The sequence below is a fragment of the Canis aureus genome, chromosome 6, assembly GCF_053574225.1.
Source record: "Canis aureus isolate CA01 chromosome 6, VMU_Caureus_v.1.0, whole genome shotgun sequence".
Lineage (NCBI taxonomy): Eukaryota > Metazoa > Chordata > Mammalia > Carnivora > Canidae > Canis > Canis aureus.
In genome coordinates, this window is record NC_135616.1 from 50,585,382 (window position 1) to 50,606,328 (window position 20,947).

A 20,947-nucleotide genomic window follows, 5' to 3' on the forward strand; every position below is an offset into this window, starting at 1 on the left:
AGAAGTTTTCTATTTTCAATTCTTACATTTAGGTCTATGAACAATTTTGAGTTAATTTTTATATGTGCTGTGAGGTAAGGGTCTTTTAATTTCTTTGCATATGAATGTGCAGTTGTTCCAGCATCATCTGTGAAAAAAACGATCTTGTCCCCTTTGTTGAAAATTAATTTGCCATATATGTAAATTTATATCGCTACCATGTTCCACTGATGTAGGTGTCTGTCTTTATGCTAGTTTTTCATGTCTTTATAGTGAATATTGAAATCAGCTAGTGCAATATTTTGAACATAGTTCTCTTTGTTCAAAATTATTTTGGCTATTCTGGGTTCTTTTCATTTCCATGTAAATTTTTTTTGTTTTGTTTTAAATAAACTCCACCTCCATTATGAGGCTTGAACTTTTGACCCAAAGATCAAGAGTTACATGTTCTGTTGACTAAGCCAGCTAGGCATCTCTCATTCCCATGTAAATTTTAGAATCAGTTTGTCAATTTCTGCAAAAAAGACTATTGGGGTTTTGATTGATACTGTGTTGAATCTATATGTTATTTCAGAGAATTACAGTCTTTACAATATTGAACATTCAACACATGATGGTCATTTTTGTCTTCAATTATTTATGTATTCTTTCATTTCTCTGTTTTCTATTTCTCAGTGTACAGTCTTACTCATATTTTGTTATATTTATCCTTGTACCATAATATTTTAAATACTATTTTAGATAGTATTGTTTTTTAATTTCAGTATCCAGTTCATTTTGGGTGTATTGAAATATAGTTGATGTTTTTTTTTTTAGTTGATTTTTTTTATTAGCCTTATATCCTGCAACTTTACTAAACCTACTCATTTCTTCTTCTTTCTCTTCCTCTTCTTCTTGTAATGTCTACCCCTAACATGAAGCTTGAACTCATGACCCAGAGATCAAGAGTTGCATGCTCTACCAACTGAGCCAGCCACACACCCCAGTTACTTCTTACAACCTTTTTTTTTTTTTTTTTTTGCAGATTTAGGGGATTTTTATGTAGATGATACCACTGCATTTTAAAATAGTTTTGCTTCTTCCTTTTTTACCTGTATTTTATTTTTCTTCTTTTTCCCTTTTTCATGCTTAATTGCACTGTCCAGTATTGCCCCAGAATCTTGAGTGGAAGTACTGAGAGTGGGCATCCTTACCTCATTCCTCATCTTCGAAAACATTTGTTTTCACTATTAAATATCTTGTTAATGATGTGTTTTTTGTAGACACCCTTTGAAGAAATCTCCTTTCTTAGATTGCTGAGAATGGTTGTCATGACTAGCTGCTGAATTTTGTCAGTTTTTTTCCTGCATCTATTAAGTTGATTATATGATTTCTCTTTCATCAATTCTGTTAACTTGGCATATTGGTATATTGAATTTTTTTTTTAAGATTTTATTTATTTATTCATGAGAGACACAGAGAGGCAGAGGCACAGGCAGAGGGAGAAGCAGGCTCCATGCAGGGAACCTGATGTGGGACTCCATCCTGGGTCTCCAGGATCACACCCTGGGCTGAAGGCGGTGCCAAACCTCTGAGCCACCAGGGCTGCGGAGCTCCAGCCTTCTGATGGTGAAAGTCAATATGGCTGTTACTTTACTTCCAACCACCAGTCTTGTGTAAAGACTTCTTTCTAAGAAGTATACAGGAAAGGAATTCTGAGAATATGATTCAGTGTGAGTTGACACATTTCAATGCCAACACACAATGTTAATTATTTTTCAGATGGGAGGAGTTTCCTGCCTTTCTCTCAAGGATAGGCAATGTGGGCAATATATGCTTTTCTCTCTTTCTTGGGGTAGTTGCCGTTGCCTGAAATGAGAGTGAAAGTTTCCTGCCTCAGAGATAGGAGGCATTTGCTGAGGCCATTTCTGTCTGGAGTTTCCCCAGTGACTTTAGCTTCCCCTGAGAGAAGGGCCTGAAAAGTGAGTGGAGTTTCATTCCTGTGTCCTACCAAACTGGGACTCTTTCTTGTCTTCTGCCCTATTTTCCATGTTTCTTGTGAACTCTTGGTAGAAGCTAATGGAAAAGAGCTGGTGGCCGAATGAAGAACTCTGCCTGTCTATAATCTCAGAGATCCTCAACTGTCTCGCTAGCCCATAATTGGCCTTCAAGCATTCGGTTTGAATTTCACTGTTTTCTTCTTACACACTTTAATGGTAGCCCCCTTGTCTTGTGCTTTGTCAAAGATGAAACAGTTCTGTGTTCTGTCTCACCTCAAAGGTAGTTTTGTCACCCTTTGATTTTCAGTACTCCTGGTTAGCTGTTATGGTGCAGTAGTAGCCAAAGAGGAAGATTATTTTAAGGAGATAGCAGTTAGCTGTGACAAATTAAGACTGAGGTCATGAAAAATGTGTCTTGAAAGGGCCCACTGATTTATCAATAACCTATGATTTCTAAGAATAAAGCCTGTGGAGAGGAGGGAGCTACAGGGACAATGCAGGGGCAGGGGAAAGACCTGACAGCTCAGGAAGGCAGTATGTGGAGATGACTGGGAAGGTTGGCATAAAGACAAAGAGCTCAAAGGACAATAGAGTGAAGTAAAAAATTTTGTGTAAGTGCTTTTCTATCTCTTTCTCTCACTATCACCAGCCTTATTCTTTTTCCTTAACTGAACTTACCTCAACTCCTAAATGAGGTCATTTACCAAAAAAAAAAAAAAAAAAAAAAAAAAAATTCCTCTCTTTTCAGGCAGTATTAACTTAGAACAATACCACCTGTACATAGGGAGAGAACTTAAGTTTAGAGCTTATCAGGCACATCTATAAGTTTTGAGTATGGTGATTAATTTACTCCTGACAATCTGTTCCTATCAAATGTAAAACTTACAGAAATGTAAACAAAGGCTCTGAGAGGTTATATTTTGCCCAGCTTATGCATAGTATGTTCTAAGTTGGGCATTTGAACCTGGTTTAACACTTCTTAGCTCAAATATCTCAGAGTGTAATAAGGGAGATAGGTGTGTGAATAAATAAGTTACAAAGCTGTTTAATAAGTTATACAGCCATTAAAAATGAGCAGTAGCTCTATACTGTCATTGAAAGATGTTCACTCTGTATTATTGAGGGAAAGCATTATAGAACAGAATGAATGTTATGATCCCATTTACTTATTCATTGATTCAGCAAATGTATATCGAATGCCTATTTTGTCCTAGGTACTGTTCTAAGTAAGCATTTAGGATGCTTGGGTGAACAAGAGTGTTTCCCTTTTATTGAGCTTATATTCTATTAAGATAGAATGTCAAAGCAGTGATGGAGTTCTGAGAGACAGCATGAGTTGTAGGAAAGACTTGAGTAGAAAACCACAGGGATAGGTAAATTTACCTGTAATAATTGTGTAATTGTTGTGAGACAGTTCTCCATGTCTCTTGCATTTGTGCACATTTGTGAGCTGAGCACTGGCTGCTTTGTTCTGGACTATCTTTTCAGTGATAGATATATAGGAAATAACTTTGGAAGTTACAGTATCTCTCTGGAGCAGAGGGCAGATTTATTTATTTCTAACAAAAGTAATGTCACTCTTTGGGCAGATTTGCTTGATATTTTAAAAAATTTGGATTCCCTCACTTCAGGGTCCCCAGTTGTGATTCAAACCCACTGAATGTACAGTATTCACCTAGACTGCTCCGTATTTTCCTGTGGAAATTGGGGGACAAGGAACAAGTGTGAACCTGAGGCTTAACACTGCTTGAGTAAAAAAATCCTTTGCCTCTAACTCAGGAGACCTGTGTCTTCTGCAGGCATTCATGAGGTGGTATAGCAGGTACTTAGCTTATAAGTAGTCTAGACTTCACAGTTTTTAATAACAGGTATGAGTTTATTTTTATTTTAACTTGAGGGGGCTCAGTTTTTTAAACTTACAGTTCGTTTTTGTTTTCATTTTTTAAATTTAGATTTAATTAACATATAGTGTGATATTAGTTTCAGAGGTAAAGTTCAGTGATTCAGCAGTCTTATATAACACACAGTGCATATTTTATCACGTGCCCTCCTTAATGCCCATCACCCAGGTATCCCATCCCCCCATCTCCGTCCCCTCCAGCTATCCTGTTTCCTATGATTAAGAGTCTTTTATGGTTTGTCTCCCTCTAATTTCTCTTGTTCTATTTTGTCCTCTCTTCCCCTATGCTCCTCTGTTTTGTTTCTTAAATTCTGCATATGTGTGAGATCGTATGATAATTACTTTTCTTTTATTGACTTACTTCATTTAGCATAATACCCTCTAGTTCCATCCACATTGTTGCAGATGGCAAGTAGTGCAATTGCTGGGTCATAGGGTAGCTCTATATTCAACTTTTTGAGGAAGCTCCATGCTGCTTCCCAGAGTGGCTGCACCAGCTTGCATTCCCACTTACGGTATAAGAGGGTTCCCCTTTCCCTGCATCCTCGCCAATATCTGTCATTTCCTGATTTGTTGATTTTAATACCATTCTGACTGGTGTGAGGTGGTATCTCATTGTGGTTTTGATTTGTATTATTTCCCTGATGCTGAGTGATGTTGAGCATTCCTTCATGTGTCTGTTGGCCATTTGTAGATGTTCTTTGGAGAAATGTCCATGTCTTCTGCCCATTTCTTGATTGGTTTATTTGTTCTTTGGGTGGTAAGTTTGATAAATTCTTTATAGATTTTGGACACTAGCCTTTTACCTGATAAGACATTTGCAGATATCTTCTCCCATTCTGGTGGTTGTCTTTTGGTTTTGTTGACCATTTCCTTTGTTGTGCAAAAGGTTTTTATCTTGTGAAGTCCCAATAGTTCATTTTTCCTTTGTTTCCCTTGCCTTTGGAGATGTGTCTAGCAGGAAACTGGTGTGGCCAAGGTCACAGAGGTAGTGCTGTCTGTATTCTCTAGGATTTTGTCTGTATTCTCTAGGATTTTGATTTTCTTATCTCATGTTTAGATCTTTCATCCATTTTGAGTTTATTTTTGTGTCTGGTGTGAGGAAATGGTCAAGTGTCATTCTTTTGCATGGGACTGTGCAGTGTTACCAACACCATTTGTTGAAGAGACTGTCTTTTTTCCATAAGATTAGTTGACCCTCGTAAACTTACAGTTCTTTATGGCGTCTGTCAGCTCCTATTTTTTGGTAGTGCATTTAATTACTAAAAGGGAAAAGGAGGTTTATACTAGTTTGTTCTGGAAGCACATTTAGTGGGATGTGTGGACAACACAGTCATTTTGATCTCCAAAGTCACATACAGAAATATCATTCAGGAGCTGTTACATAACTGTAATGTCTCAGTGCATGTTTTTATGTGCAGGTTTCATGTGTAGGAGTTCTTGCTAGAAGAATTTACTTTGTCTTCTATTCTCATGTCCCACCACCATTTTCTTTAGACAGAGATGGCTAGAGCCCTGTTTTCAAACCTAGATTTTAAAAATTTTGGGAAAAATTTTTTTGGTGCTGCTGTTGCTTTTTTTTTTAGCACTTTAATGAATTTTAATTACCATCAAGTTGTTAATTTGAATACTGTTTCTTAACTCTTAATTATATAACTCAGTGGGATTGCCAAGCCTGCCGTTGGCCAAAGGAAGAAAATTTTTTTTAATGTTTTCTGTTTACTAGTTAGCATTTTTTAAAACTGAAACTCAGATTTGAAAAGTTAATTATATAAAGTACAGCCAATTCATGAAAATACTTTACTAAATTTCTGTTGGTTGTTTTATTCCAATGTTTCAGAATCATACAGCATTCCCCCATACACAAAAAAGAAAATTCTTCAACCCACATGTTCATCCTTTACCTAGCCAGCTTACCAGTTATAAGCGAGGAGAAAGAAAGAAAACAATTTGGCTTCAAGAAGATCTTGATCTTTATGTTGAATGGCAAGAAAAAATAATAGAGAAATCTGTCCCTTGTGACAGTATACAGAGAGCATATCAAATTTAATTTTATTTGAGAGCTCATCAGCCTGATTACTTAGCTAATTATTGTTCTTTGTCATATATTCAACTTCTTTTCATTACAGCTTCTGAATAAACATGAAGCTTTTTGGTCCTTCTTTGGCAAAGATGATTCATTTTTTAAAGGGAAACATATTTCTCTTTTTCAAAGGGATTTGTTCTATTTTTGCAGTATTGTTCTACTATTGATGGACATCTAGGCTGATTTTATTTTATATTTTGCTGCCACATTTCATCATTGTAAGATGAACTTTAAAATATTTCAACATTTCTGAAATTGAGATGTGTTTAAAAATAGGTGGTATCTTACTAAACACTGTTTGCCAACCTATTTAAGATTCAAAACTCTATCACCTACTTCCAGTCCTCTCTTACCTTCTCTCTGCTTTATTTTTCCATAGAATACTTTGACCAGGTGACACATTGTTTATAGTCTTTCATAAGCTCATTAGGGTGCAGGGATCTTTTTCTGTTTTATCTCACCACTGGACTCCTAGCTCCTAGAACACGGCCTAGAGTGGAGTGAGTACTCAGTATATTTGTTGAATGAATGGTTGAATTAAGGGAATATTTAAATGATTACTGTGGTCCAGACACTATCCTTGAATGACTTAATCTCTACAATAACCACATGAGATAGGTAAGAACTACCTAATGAGGAAATGAGGGCTGAGAAGGAGGTTAAACTACTCAATATCACTCAGTTTGTAAGTGGAAGAGTTGAAATTGGAGTTTCCTCATGCTGGATCCTGGACTCTTAACTTCATTGTTACACTTTTCTCAACAAAAATGACTTATGATTTATTTAGTTCTTTCTTTTTAAACAGGAAGAAGAGAATTTATCCAAAGACTGAAACTTGAAGCAACCCTGAATGTGCATGACGGCTGTGTAAGTAATCACTATGAAGGACTTTAATACTAAGTGCTCAAATATTTGATTAAATGCCCCATCCTCCCAGAAGAGATTATGACTAACTGTAATAAAACGGGAGAATAAAGCTTTATGTTAAAACATAATGAAGTAAATTTTGAATTTAGAAAAGTATATGGGAGATTTTTTTAAGCACAGATGACTTTTCTAATATTATCAAAAGGCTTCTAAGAGAAAAAAAAGACTTCTATCTCTTGTAGTCCACTGATACTTATTTTGTGAAGGTCACTAGTGATTACTTGTGATTACTTCTTAAGAAATTTAGACATTAATTAAACATATGTTCTTTTTTTGAAAGACATTTTTCTCTTGGTTTCTGCTGATACCACACTCTCTTGGTTCTCTTTGTATCTCATTGACTCACTGCATCTTCTTTGTCTTCTTAGCTGACTCCTCCTCTTCTAGACCTTTGATGTTGGATGTATCAAGACTTTGTCCTGGCTCCTCCCAGCCTCTTTTCTCTTCACTTTTCTAAGACATACTCTCCTGTCCCATTGCTAAAAAACTACAACCACTTCCATCTCTCCAATTCTTCCCAGAACTCTAGATTCATGTATCCGGCTCTCTACTTAACATTCCCTGTTGCATGTCTAATAGGCATTCCAAATTTAGCAGGGCCAAGATAGAATCCTTTTCCTTTTAATTTCTGTTATGAAAATTTTAGACATGCTTTTCATGTACTTATCAGGTGGATTTAGCAGTTACCAAGATTGGGACACATTTTCCATTTCATTTTTCTCTTTTTTTCCTTGGTGAAGTATTTCAAAGTAAATCCCAGCTATTATATCATTTCACTCTATATGTGGCCAAAAACAATGGACTTTTTTTATGTAACCAAAATGCCATTATATAATTTAACAAGATTGACAGTGTATTTTTGGTATCATCTGATACACAGTCTATAATCAGATTTCCCTCCTTGTTTAAAAATGTCTTTTTATAGTTGTTTGTTCAAAAAGGGATCTAGGCAAAGTCGCTTCCTTGATTGCCATGCCTCTTAAATCACGATTAGACTAGAGCGGGCTTCCCGTTTTTTCTCCCTGCTATTGCTTTGGTACAGATTCTGACTCAGTTTTGCTATAGACTGTCCCACATTCTGGATACTGATTTGATTTCTTGTATTGTCATTTAACTTGTTTTTATATATTTTTTATTTCCTGTAAGTGGAAGTTACTTCTGGAGGTTTGATTAGATTCAGATATAACTTTTGGGGCAGGAGTATTTACAGATGATACTATATGTTTCATATTATGTGGAATAAAGAGGCACAAATGTTTTTTTTCTATTTTTAGTAATGGTAAGATTGATCATAAGAGTGAGGTGGCTAAAACAAAGACTTGATTTTCCCTTCTAAATCTATAGCCTACATTTCAGTAAGTAGCACCACCATTTATCCAGTTATATAAAGCTAAGAAATTTCAAGTTATCCTTGATTACTCTCTTTCCCTCAACTTCCACATCTAGTCTTATCCATAGATAAATTCTCCCTCCAGAATATATCTGGAATTATTCCATTTCTGTCCCTATGCTGCCGCCTAATTTGAAGTTTCTTCCCTCGCCTGGACTATTGCAGTATCCTTGTATTGGTCTTCTCATTATTCTACTGACTCATTCAACACATAGATCCTAGAATATAAATTACTCCTTTTATGTTATTTTCTCCTTTTTACCTCTAGGATGTAAGACTTACAGTATGGTTAACGAAGGCAGAAAGTTTGAAAAATGTCTTTATCAAACAAGCCCTATGGTTTGAGTTTGCTAGGCTATTTTTTAGAAAATTTTATTTATTCATGAGAGACAGAGAGGGAGAGAGGCAGAGACATAGAGGGAGAAGCAGGCTCCCTTTGGGGAGCCTGATGCAGGTACTCAATCCCAAGGACCCGGGATGACGACCTGAGCCAAAGGGAGATGCTCAACCACTGAGCCACCCAGGTGTCCCGCTATGCTGTTTTTTGATAACTCCCAAGAGTCAGCAGACAGTAATTACCAGCAATTACTGAAAGTCAGCATATTTATTTACATGAATAAGGGTATATTTTTCCTGTTATATTAGAATACCCTATTCATTACAGAAGTTTATCTTATCAGTATACTTATTTTTTAAAGCTATTTTTATTTTTATTTTTTTAAAGATTTAAATTATTTGAGAGAAAGAGAGAGAACATGAACAGGGGCAAAGGCAGAGGGAGAGACAGAGGCAGAGGGAGAAGCAGATTCCCCACTGAGTAGGAAGCCCCATGTGAGGCTCGATGCTAGGACCCTGGGATCATGACCTAAGCTGAAGGCAGACACTTAACTGACTGAGCCACTCAGTCTCGCCTGTTCTTCTTCTTTCTTCTTTCTTTCTTTCTTCTTCTTCTTCTTTTTTTTTTAACACTATGCTTCTAAATTGTTGTGGTATTTTTGAAAGGTACTGAGACCAAAACAAGAAAGGTAAAACTCTGAGATGTAAGGCCAAGGAAATCTATAGTCTTACAGATGCCTTGGGTAATTTTGATCTAGGTGATCCATGGATCATACTTTGGAAAATACTACTATAGCTGCCTATTGAAAGCATGAGACTTGAAAGGAAATTACAAAGGAAAAGTTACAGTGACAAGTTCCTTACTATAAAGAACCCAGCATTTAAGTAAAGAGGGAAAAAGTTTCTGTAATCCTGTCCACCAAACTTCTCTTTTTCCCATCCACAATTATGGAATTATAATTATGTTGTAAGTACAGTTTAGGTATGTATTATTTATTTTATTTATCTATTATTACTATTTTTTAAATGTAGGCTCCACCCATTGTGGAGTCCAGTGTGCGGCTTGAACTCACCACCCTGATGAGATCAAGACCTCAGCTGAGATCAAGAGTCAGATGCTTAACCAACTGAACCACCTAGGTGTCTTTATATATTTTAAAACAAAAAACACATTTGGGGGGGAGCAGGTCAAAATAATATATACACATGATTAAAAACAGATCATAACAAAAAGTAATAGATGGTGTCTCATTCTCCCTATTCCTTTCTCATTGTCAGAAACAAATTCTTTTCATAATTTTTTATTTCAGATCTTCTGATGACTTTTCATATCCATGTATTATTTTTATGTTTATCTTTTTTGAATTAACAACTTCAAACATTGTCTACTGAGTTCCTGCTATGATAGAAGAGGATTTAACCTATTTATAAAATGCCCATTTTTTAAGATGTAGGCTTCTTAGAATTTTTATATTACTGTTCTTAGTCTCTACCCTGGTCAGTTGAACTTTAAACAGCATATGTAAACATCCTTTTGTCTTTCTGCCATTTAGAGATAGTATCTTTTGAATTTTCATTCTGTAAGAGACATTTAATTCTTTCATGTTTCATTCCACCTTTTTTTTTTTAAGATTTTATTTTATTTTTAAATATTTATTTATTCATGAGAAACAGAGAGAGAGAGGTAGAGACACTGGCAGAGGGAGAAGTAGGCTCCATGCAGGGAGCCTGACATGGGACTTGATCCCAGGTCTCCAGGATCATGCCCTGGGCCAAAAGCGGCGCTAAACTGCTGAGCCACCCAGGCTACCCTTAAGATTTTATTTTTAAGTAATTTCTCCACACCCATCATGAGGCTTGAACTCACAACCCAGAGATCAAGAGTATCGTGCTTTACTGACTGAGCCAGCCAGGCACTCCTATCCCTCCACCTTTTTATCTCTGTTTCACACCTCCATCAGCTCGTATGCTTTTATATTCTGAGTGTCAGTTACATGCACCCTTTATGCATGTCCTGGGCATCTTCTGTAACTTGTCTATGTTTTGAAAGTCAGAGTTTAGTAAACTGTGTTAATAAGTCTTATATGTATATGCACTTTCCTTACTTTTTGTTAAACTCCTCAAAATAAGGAGAGGGTGGAAAGAAAATTTATAAAGAAAACTATGTGATAGATCATCTGTTTGTAATTCTCAAGTGCTCCAAACTCTCCAGGAGGTTTCCAGCTAACTAACAATAAACCCAAGGCCTTATTGCTTGCAGGCCCTGTGATTTGGCACTTGCCTTCTCCAGTTTCATCCTGTAACTATGTTCTCAGTTACACATATTTGTTCCAGTCACACTTATCTCTTCGCTGTTCCCTACATACACCAAGTATGCCTCTGCCTTATGTACTTTATGCCTTCTCCTCAGAATCTCTTACCCCGCTGTATCTGTAAAGCTCACCTGATTTCATCTAGCTTTTAAATGTTACCTATCAGAGAAGCTTTTCCTAATCACCTTCATCAAATAGCTCCCCATCCAGATCAATATCGTTCCTTCTTCTGTTTTTTTTTTTTTTCCCCTTCATGGTACCTATCACTATCTGAAATTATAATTATACAAACACATGTATTTATTTGTTCATAGTCTATACTATACACCTGCCCCAGAACAGTGGACTAAAAAAAATCTTTAGAAATGATTTACTTCATCTAGTCTCAGAAGGAGTGCCTGGTACATACATGGTGCTTATGATTGAAGAGGCAAAGTATGTGTTATGTATTATGACTTTATATCTTTAAGAATCAAAGGTCACATCTTTGTCCTTACCCAAAGGAGAATTTTCTAGTATTAATTTCAGATGGATTCTCTCATAACGGACAATTACCTGTATGATATTCTCAAATTTTTACAAGCTGTGAATTCTGTGTTTTCTCATTTTTAAATTTACTCTCAAATTTTATTGAATATATTCTCAAAATATTTTTCTAAGGATGACTGGAAAGTAAACTTTCTTATAAGCTTAACCATATGTTTTTCTGCTTTCACACTTTTTAAAACGTGTTGTCCTTATTTTTATCTTGCATTTAATTTTTAAAATAGATAATACTTTCTCATGGTATAGAAATACATTATTTTAAAAAGTATATAAAAAGTAGCTCCCATCCTTGTTTCTGCTCCCTAATATGTACAACCACTTATTTTAGTTTTTTGGATATCTATTTTTTCCATCTCCCTTGAGATGTTATTTACCTGTATAGCATTGTGTAGGTTTAAGGTGTACAGTGTGATGATTTGATACACATAATGTGTTATGAAATGATTACCAAAATAGGGTTAGTTAGCACATCTGTCACCTCATGTAATTACCATTTGGTGGTGGTGAGAACATTTAAGATTTACTCTCTTAGCACCTTTTGAGTATATGACATGGTATTGTTAACTATAGCCACCAGCCATGCTGTACATTAGATCCCCAGAACTTATTCATCTTATACATTAGGTATATATTAGGTACATAGATCCCCATTTAGGTCTGTACATTAGGTCCCCAGAACTCGTCTAATAACTGGAAGTTTGTAGTTTTTCAACAACAGCTCATTTCCCAGCTGTTGGCAACCACCAACCAATCTAGTCCCTGTTTATACCAATAAGGTGTTTTTAGATTCCACATGTAAGTGGTATCAGACAGTATTTGTTATTCTCTGTCTTGCTCTCAGTGTTCATCCATGTTGTTGGGAATGACAGGATTTCCTTCTTTTATATGACTGAGTAATATCCTATCTCATATATATATATATACCACATTTTCTTTGTCCATTGGTTCATAGATAGACAGGTTCTTTCTATGTCTTGGCCGTTGTGAATAATACTGTGGTGAATATGGGAGGTGCAGGTATTTCTTCAAGATAATGATTTTATTTCCTTCAGTTAAATACAGTAAGATTGCTGGATCATATGATAGTTCTATGCTGAATTTTTTGAGAAACCTCTGTACTGTTTTATTTTCCACAGTGGCTGCACTAATTTATAGCCCCACCAGCAGTACACAGGGTCTCCCTTTCCCCCACATACTTACCAGCACCTGTTCTCTTTTGTGTTGTCTTATTCTGATAATAGCCATTCTAGTGGGTGTGAGGTGACATCTCACTATGGTTTGAATTTGCATTTCCCTCATGATGAGTGATATTGAGTACCTTTTCATGTATTTTTTGACTATGTGTGCTTTTGGAAAATGTTTATATAGGTCCTTTGCCCATTTTTAAATCAGATTATTTGTGATTTTTTTTGTTAGTTATAGGAGCTCCTTTTATATATTTTGTATATTAACCCCTTATCAAATGTATGGTTTGCATATATTTTCTCCCATTCTGTAGGTTTCCTCTTCAATTTGTTGGTTTCTGTTGCTGTGCAGAAGCTTCTAAATTTGATGTAGTCCCATTTGTTCATTTTTGCTTTTGTTGCTTGCGCTTTTGGTGTCATATCCAGAAAAATCACTGCGAAGACCAAGGTCAAGGAGTTTTTCATTGTTTTCTTCTAGGAGTTTTATAGTTTCGGGTTTAATGTTTTAAGCATTCAAAACATTTCAAGTTAATTTTATTTTATTTTGCACGTGAGCATCCAGTTTTCCAAACACCGTTTACTGAGAAAACTATGCTTTCCCCACCAAGTATTTTTGGATCCTTTGTTGTAAATTAATTGACCATATATGTATGTGTTAGTTTTTGGATTCTCTATTCTGTTCCATTGATCTGTATGTCCGGTTTTATGCCAATACTGTTTTGATTATTGTAACTTTGTAATAAGTTTAAGTCAGGAAGTGTGATGCCTCCAGATTTGTTTTGCTTTCTGGAGATTCCTTTGGCTATTTGGAGTCTTCTATGGTTTCGTAACAAAGTTAAGGGTTTTTTTTTTTTTTCTGTGAAAAATGCTACTGGAATTTTGATAGGGATTGCCTTAAATTCATAGATGGCTTTGGGTAGTGTGAACATTTTAATAATATTAAGCCTTCCAATGCATGAACTTGGCATATCTTTCTATTTACTTGTGTCTTCATTGTCTTTCCATCAGTATTATGTAGATCTCAGTGTACAGATCTTTCACCTCTTTGGTTAAATTTATCCCTAAGTATTTTATTGTTTTAGATGCTTTTGTAACTCAGCATCAGATAGTGTATTGTTAGTGTGTAGACATGACATGTAACTGATATTTGTTTGTTGATTTTGTATCTTGAAACTACTAAATTCATTTATTAGTGCTAAGAGCTTTTTGGTAGTCTTCAGGGTGTTCTATGTATAAGATCATGTCATCTGTACTGTATTACTTCAGTATTACTTCATCATTTCCAATTTGGATGCCTTTTATTCCTTTTCTTGCCTAATTGTTCTGGCCAGGACTCTAATACTGTGTTAAATAAAAGTGATAAGAGTTATTTATTACTATTTTCTTGTTCCTGATTTTGGAGGAAAAAGTTTCAGCCTTTCACCATTGAGTATGATGTTAGCTATGGGCTTATCATATACAACCTTTATTATGGTGGGATATGTTCCTTCAGTACTCAATTTGTTGAGAATTTTTTATCATGAAAGATGTTGAATTTCATCAGATGTTTTTCTGCATATATTGAGATGATCATATGATTTTTATTCATTATATTAATGTGGAATATTACATTTATTGATTTGTGTATACTGAACCATCTTTGTATCTCAGAGATACACCCCACTTGTTTATGGTGTATGATCCTTTTGATGTGCTGTTGAATTTGATTTGCTAGTGTTTTGTTGAGAATATTTATATCTATATTCACAGGGAATATTGACATGAAGTTTTCTTTTTTTATAGTACCTTATCTGGCTTTGGTATCATGGTAATGCTTGCCTCAGAAAATGAGTTTGGGCATGTATCCTCTTCACTTTTTCGGAGAGTTTGAGAAGGATTGGTGTTTATTCTTCTTTAAATGTTCGGTGAATAACTAAAGCTCCTGAAGCCATCTGGTCCTGGGCTTTTTTGGTTGGTTTTTAATGGTCTTTGATTACTGATTGAATCTCCTTATTTGTTTTTGGCCTATTTGGATTTTTAATTTTTTTTTGTGATTTATTTAGTCTTGGTAGGTTATATGTTTCTAGTAGGTTGTCTCATTTATTGGTGTATAACTGTTCAGTGTATTTTCTTATAATCCTTTGTATTTTGTTATCAGTTGTAATATCTTCTTTTTCATTTATAATTTTTATTTATTTGGGTCTTCTTTTTTTCTTGGTAAGTCTAGCTAAAGGTTTGCCAATTTTGTTTATCTTTTCAAAAACAGAACTTAACACATTAATGATTGGTCTTTCTTTTTTCTTAGTGTAAGCATTATTATTATTTCTTATTATAAGCATATAATCCCTGCTTATAACTGCTTTTGCTGCATCCCATATGTTTTAATTCTATTTTCATTTATTTTGAGATATTTTTTTATTTCTTCTTGAATCCACATACTGCCAAGAGTATGTTATTTAATTTCCACATCTTGGTGAAATTTCCAGTTTTCTTGCTGTTAATTCCTAGTCTTATACCATTGTGGTCAGAAAGATTTAATTCTTCTAAAATTTGCTAATATTTGTTTTGTGATCAATCATGATTTATTCTGGAGGATGTTCAATGTGCACTTGAGGAATGTCTGCTGCTGTTTGATGGACTGTTTCATATATGTCTAAATTTTTATCTAAAATGTAGTTCAATTCTAATGTTTCTTATTGATTTTCTCTGTATGATTTATCCATTGTTGAAAATGGGCTACTGAAAGCAGCTACTCTTGTTTTTGTTCTTTGTTTCTCCCTTTAGGTCTGATATAATAATTAAAAAAGATTTTAGAGATCACTTCTCAGTCTTTTGGCTAAGATTAAGTGTAAAATACATTTAGACATTCTAGTAGGTATCTAGTGATATCATGTTGTGGATTTAATTCTCTGTCCTGTCTAATCTTGCTTATTCATCTGTATCTCACAAAGTTCCTAAACTCACTTATTTTTCTAGTACTTATATTGTCTCTAATTTTCTGAAGAAATGGTACAGAATTCTCATTATTTATTTTTAAAAAATGTTTGGCAGAGTTCACCAGTAAAGCCATCTGGGCCTGGAATTTTCTTTGTGAAAAATTCTAAATTCAATGCCTTAAAAACAGACTTAAAAACAGTAAATTTTGTTTAGTATGTGTGTTTAAAGGATTTTGTCAGTTTGAATTATTGGCATAAAGTTAACCCTAGTATTCCCTTAATGTTTAGGTATTTGTAGAATGTATAGTTAGTGATGTCATCTTTCTTATTCCTTATATTGGTAGTGTGTCTCCATGTTTCCCCGCCTCCTTTCTTTTTCTTGATTAGTCAGGCTACATGTTCATTAATTTTTGTCTTGTCAGAGAACCAGCTTCTAGTGTTTTTGTGTCTCTACTTCCTCCCCCCTCGTTTTTCTGTTTTCTATTGTTTCATTGATTTCTGATCTGATACTCATTATTTCCAATCTTCTGCTGACTTTTGGTTTCATTTGTTCTTTTTTATAATTTTTTTGATTGGAGCTGAGAGTATTGATATGAAACCTTTATCTTACTTACCTATTACAGATATTTTAGTGCTGTAAGTTTCCAAGTACAGAGTTTAGCTGCAACCCATAAATTGAGATATGTTGTGCTTTCATTTTCGTTCAGTTCAAAATACTTTGTAATTTGTAGGATAATTTCTTTTTTGAATATCTGTTATTTTGTAGTTTCAAAATATTTCTTTGTATTAATGATTTTTACTTAATTCCATTTTGGTCAGAGAACATATTCTATATTCATTGAAATCTTTTAAAATTATTGAGATTTGTTTTTATGGCCCATAAATATTTTCTATATTGGTAAATATTTTTTGTGTACTTAAAAAGAAGTCTCTTCAGGGTTCCTCGGTGGCTTAGTTGGTTGATGGTCTGACTCTTGATTTTGGCTCAGGTGTTGATTTGGAGGTTATAAGATCAAGCTGCATGTCAGACTCTGTGTCAGACAAGTCCACTTTATTTTATTTTATTTTATTTTATTTATTTATTTATTTATTTATTTATTTATCCATTTATTTATTTATTTGAGAAAGTTTATTTGTTCATTCAAGGAGAGAGAGAGAGAGAGAGAGAGAGAGAGAGAGAGAGAGGCAGAGACACAGGCAGAGGGAGAAGGAGGCTCCATGCAGGTAGCCAGACGTGCGACTCCATCTTGGGTCTCCAGGATCAGGCCCTAGGCTGAAGGCGGCGCTAAACTGCTGAGCCACCGGGGCTGCCTGATTCTCTCTTCTCCCTCTCCCTCTGCCCCCCTCTCCCTGCTTGTGCACATGCTCTCTCTTGCTCACTCTCTCTAAATAAATAAATAAAATCTTTAAAAAATCTTTAAAAAACAATGCATATTCTATTTTTTAGTTGTTTAAGATGTGATAGTAAATCTGGTTCATGCTATTCCATCTTGCCTGAAGGGGAAGTCTATTTTGTTTTTTAAATTTAGATACAGTTCATATACGATAAAATTTACCCATTTTAAGTATGCAGTTCAGTGTTTTTTTTAGTATATTCATAAAGTTGTACAGTTATCACAACTATCTTAATTCTAGTATATTTTCACCCTCTGAGAAAGTCCATTCCAGTTATCATTCACTCCCATTCCCCCTCTGCCAAGCTGTTGTCAGTCACTAAATCTATTTTCTTTCTCTACAGATAGGCCTAGTCTAGACTTTTAAAATATCATCATTTCATTTTGTGGCTGAATAATGTTTCATTTTATAGATATTTTATTATGAGCAAATGGATAGTCATATTTTGTTTATTCATTTATTAGTTGATAAATGTTGGGATTGCTTTCCCTTTTTGCTCTTAGGTATAATGCAGCTATGAGCTTTTATGTACAAGTTTTTGTTTAGTACATGTTTTTAGTTCTCTTGGATATTATATCCCTTATTGTGGAGTTGCTGGGTCATGGGCTAACTCTGTTTCAGTTTTTGAGGAAATGGCAAACTGTTTAGTGACGCAATTTTATATTCTTATCAGCAAGGTATTAGAGTTACAATTTTTTGACACACTAGCTAACACTTATTATTTTGTTTTTTAAATATTATTATAGCCATCCTAATGGGTGTGAAGGGGTGATTCATTGTGTTACTAGTTTTCATAAAGATTGATATCTGTATTTCCTTCTAAGAGTTTTATAGTTTATAGGGCACTTACATTTAGATTTTTGGTCATTTTCAGTTTATTTTTGTATATTGTATTCCTTTGCTTGGGTATATCTAGTAGTCCCAGCACCATTTGTTAAAAAAAAAAAAAACCTCTTTTCTCCATTGAAAGGTCTGGGATCCTTTGTCAAAAATTACTTGACCATAAATGTAAGGGTTTAATTCTGGACTCTCAGTTCCATTCCATTAATTTATATGTCTGTAATCATGACAGTACCAGACAGTCTTGATTACTAAAGCTCTATAGCTCTGTAATAAGTTCTTTTAATTTTTTTTCTTTTTAGGTAGCGTTGTTTTATGTCTTTGGGTACAAAATGAATTAATTAAAATAAATTTAAACAATAAAACTTAATGACTCAGACATTTCATTGTGAATTTACAGAATATTGTGTTTGCTAAATGGCAGTATGTATTTTCAGTAGGTTAGCTGGGAAATTCCCCTTACCGTAGACACGAGATTCTTAGTGATACAAATTTTGAAACATCAGTTAACTGAAAGATGGCATACTTATTTATATGTCCAGGTTACTTAAGTTTATTTTTTGCTTTCTTTTTAGGTTAATACAATCTGTTGGAATGAGACTGGAGAATATATTTTATCTGGCTCAGATGACACCAAGTTAGTAATCAGTAATCCTTACAGCAGAAAGGTAAAGTGGCTTAAAAAATTTGTAATTTAATGAGAAAAATTAAGAAGCTAGAAATTAAGAAACTGTATATAATTATGGGAATGGGCATTTGTAATAGAATATCCTTGTTTCACTCAAGTTAGTTATGTGATTTGGAAGTTATTACATGCCTATCCCTGAATCTCCTTAAGGAAACAGTATATTTCACCCAGCTTTTGACTCTGGCAAATTGAAATATGCTTCATTTTATCCACGTGGGTAAAATTGCCAAAGGTAACATTATCCTTAGTAGACCATTCTTTGGGGGGAAAAAGGCGGTGTGATTTTTTTTTTCTTTCATGTGCACAAAATCTACTTTTTAGCCAAGTGGTTTAAGAAACATTATTAGTTTGCAAAAACATTATCTAGGCTCTAGTGAAATGCTTTGTGATATCTAATACCATAAACTGCAAATCATTTGAGTTTTAGGATTATGTAATTAGGATTATGTTCTGATTTTTATTGACTCTTCTCTATATTTGGAGAAACTACATCTATTTTTGTATCAGTGAGAACTTGGTGGATTGGCAGACTAAATTGTTATTGAATAATAACAATCTTACACAATAAATTATTCATATATTTCTTATTTTTCCACATTTAAACAGTTAAGATATCAAAATAGAGGTCTTTCAGCCTGATTGAGGTTCGTATTGAAGATATCTTTGATTAAAAGAAAGGTCATAATTTTATTTCAGAGGTAGTTTTACTTAATTGTCCTGACTTAGCAGAGGGAAACTCAATGTTTTCAAATTCCACTTATGTTAGGTCTACTACCATTACTTTTAAGGTACCTGTACCAAATTCCAGTGTGGAGCTTGGGACCTGGCTTGGTGGCACATAAAAGCATTCTGATTCCCTAAGAGTGGAAGCTCTGAAAAAGGCCAAAAAGCCTCTTGGGTTTTTATAGAGACTTCATAACAGTTCTGATTGACTAAGTAATCGTTCATTGACTGATTCATCCTCCAGCCCCTCTCCCCTCCTGAGTTCCAACTCTTTAATCTCATGATTACTCCCGGCAACCAGTCCCCACCCTTTGGTGGGGTCCAAAAGTCACCTTCATTAATACTAAGATACAAGTAGGCTCTGAAGTATTTTCAAAAACCATTGACAAAGACCGTATATATGTGAGAAATACATCTGGATGACCCTTTGGTTTCTTATAAATCATTATATTGTACTAGGACAATCTTTTCCTTAAAGTGGAGGACATTTCCTGGGATGATGTATATGTGGAATGCTTTTTGACCGTCACTATCAGAATTTAATTAATTAATTTATTTTTAAAGATTTTATTTATTCATTTGAGACAGCGGGCTACAGAGAGAGAGAGAGGGAGAGAGCATGAGCATGAGCAGGGGGAGAGGAAAAGGAAGGGGAAACAGACTCCCTACTGATTCAGGAGTCCAATGTGGGACTCCATCCCAGGACCCTAAGATCATGACTTGAGCGGAAGGCAGATGCTTAACCATTTGAGCCACCCAGGCGCCCCACTATCAGAATTTTAATGCTTATGGTATTCATGGCAGTTGACTAGACACCAATGGAATAATCTTTTTGTTTTTGAAAAGATGCAGAACTTCACTGAAACAAAACTAGTAAAATACACATAAAATTAACTATCTTAATAATTTTTAATATTTCTGTTCAGTGACATTAAGTATATTTACATTGTTGATACTATCACCACATCTAGCTATAGAGCTATTTTTATCTTGCAAAACTGTAACTCTACCCATTAAACAATAACTCCTTTTTCTTCCCTCACGGCAGCTCTTGGCAACCACCATTCTACTTTTTGTGTCTCTGAATTTGACTACTATGAATACCTCATATAAGCATTTATAATAGTTGTCTTTTTGTTACTGTCTATTTTCATTTATCATGATGCCCTTAACATTTAACATGTTGCAGCATGTGTCCGTTTTTTTTCTTTTTTAAGGCTGAATAATGTTCTGTTGTATGTATATACCACATGTTGTTTCCATTTATCTTTTGGTGGGTACTTGAGTTACTTCTATCATTTTGATGATGTGACTAATGCTGCTCTGAACATAGGGGTACACTTATCTCTCCAAGTCCCTACTTTCAATTATTTTGTGACTATACTCAGTGTAATAAGTTTTAGAAGATCTTGTTTCTTCTTTATACTCATATTTTTGGAAAAAGGACATTTGTTTTGATGCATGGTTCCCAATGGAATGTATATTTGAAAAGTGATTGCTCTTATTTCCAGTTTAAGAAATGAGTAATCAGATAATACTTGTAAAGAGTTAGGATATAGGACTTTATCTTTTTCATATAGTTGTCTTAATAGATCCAAATTTGCTATCCTCTAGGAATATTTAAAAAATTTTTAAAACGTAGATGATTAATTACATAGGGAAATAATGTGTTTTGATCCTGAGTCACATATTACCTGTTTTTTTAAATTTTTTTTTAAGATTTTATTTTATTTATTCATGAGAGACA

At 34.4% G+C, this 20,947-nt stretch overlaps 1 protein-coding gene across 12 annotated transcripts in view; it reads left to right on the plus strand.

Moving 5' to 3' along the window:
• DCAF6 (DDB1 and CUL4 associated factor 6) overlaps positions 1 to 20,947 on the plus strand; it is a 130,636-nt gene that overhangs the window by 6,485 nt on the left and 103,204 nt on the right. For all 12 annotated transcript variants that reach the window (XM_077901537.1, XM_077901542.1, XM_077901536.1 and 9 more), the window contains exons 2-3: positions 6,750 to 6,811; positions 18,365 to 18,457. In XM_077901537.1, coding sequence (XP_077757663.1) covers positions 6,750 to 6,811; positions 18,365 to 18,457 — 155 coding nt within the window. The remainder of the gene's footprint in view (positions 1 to 6,749; positions 6,812 to 18,364; positions 18,458 to 20,947) is intronic.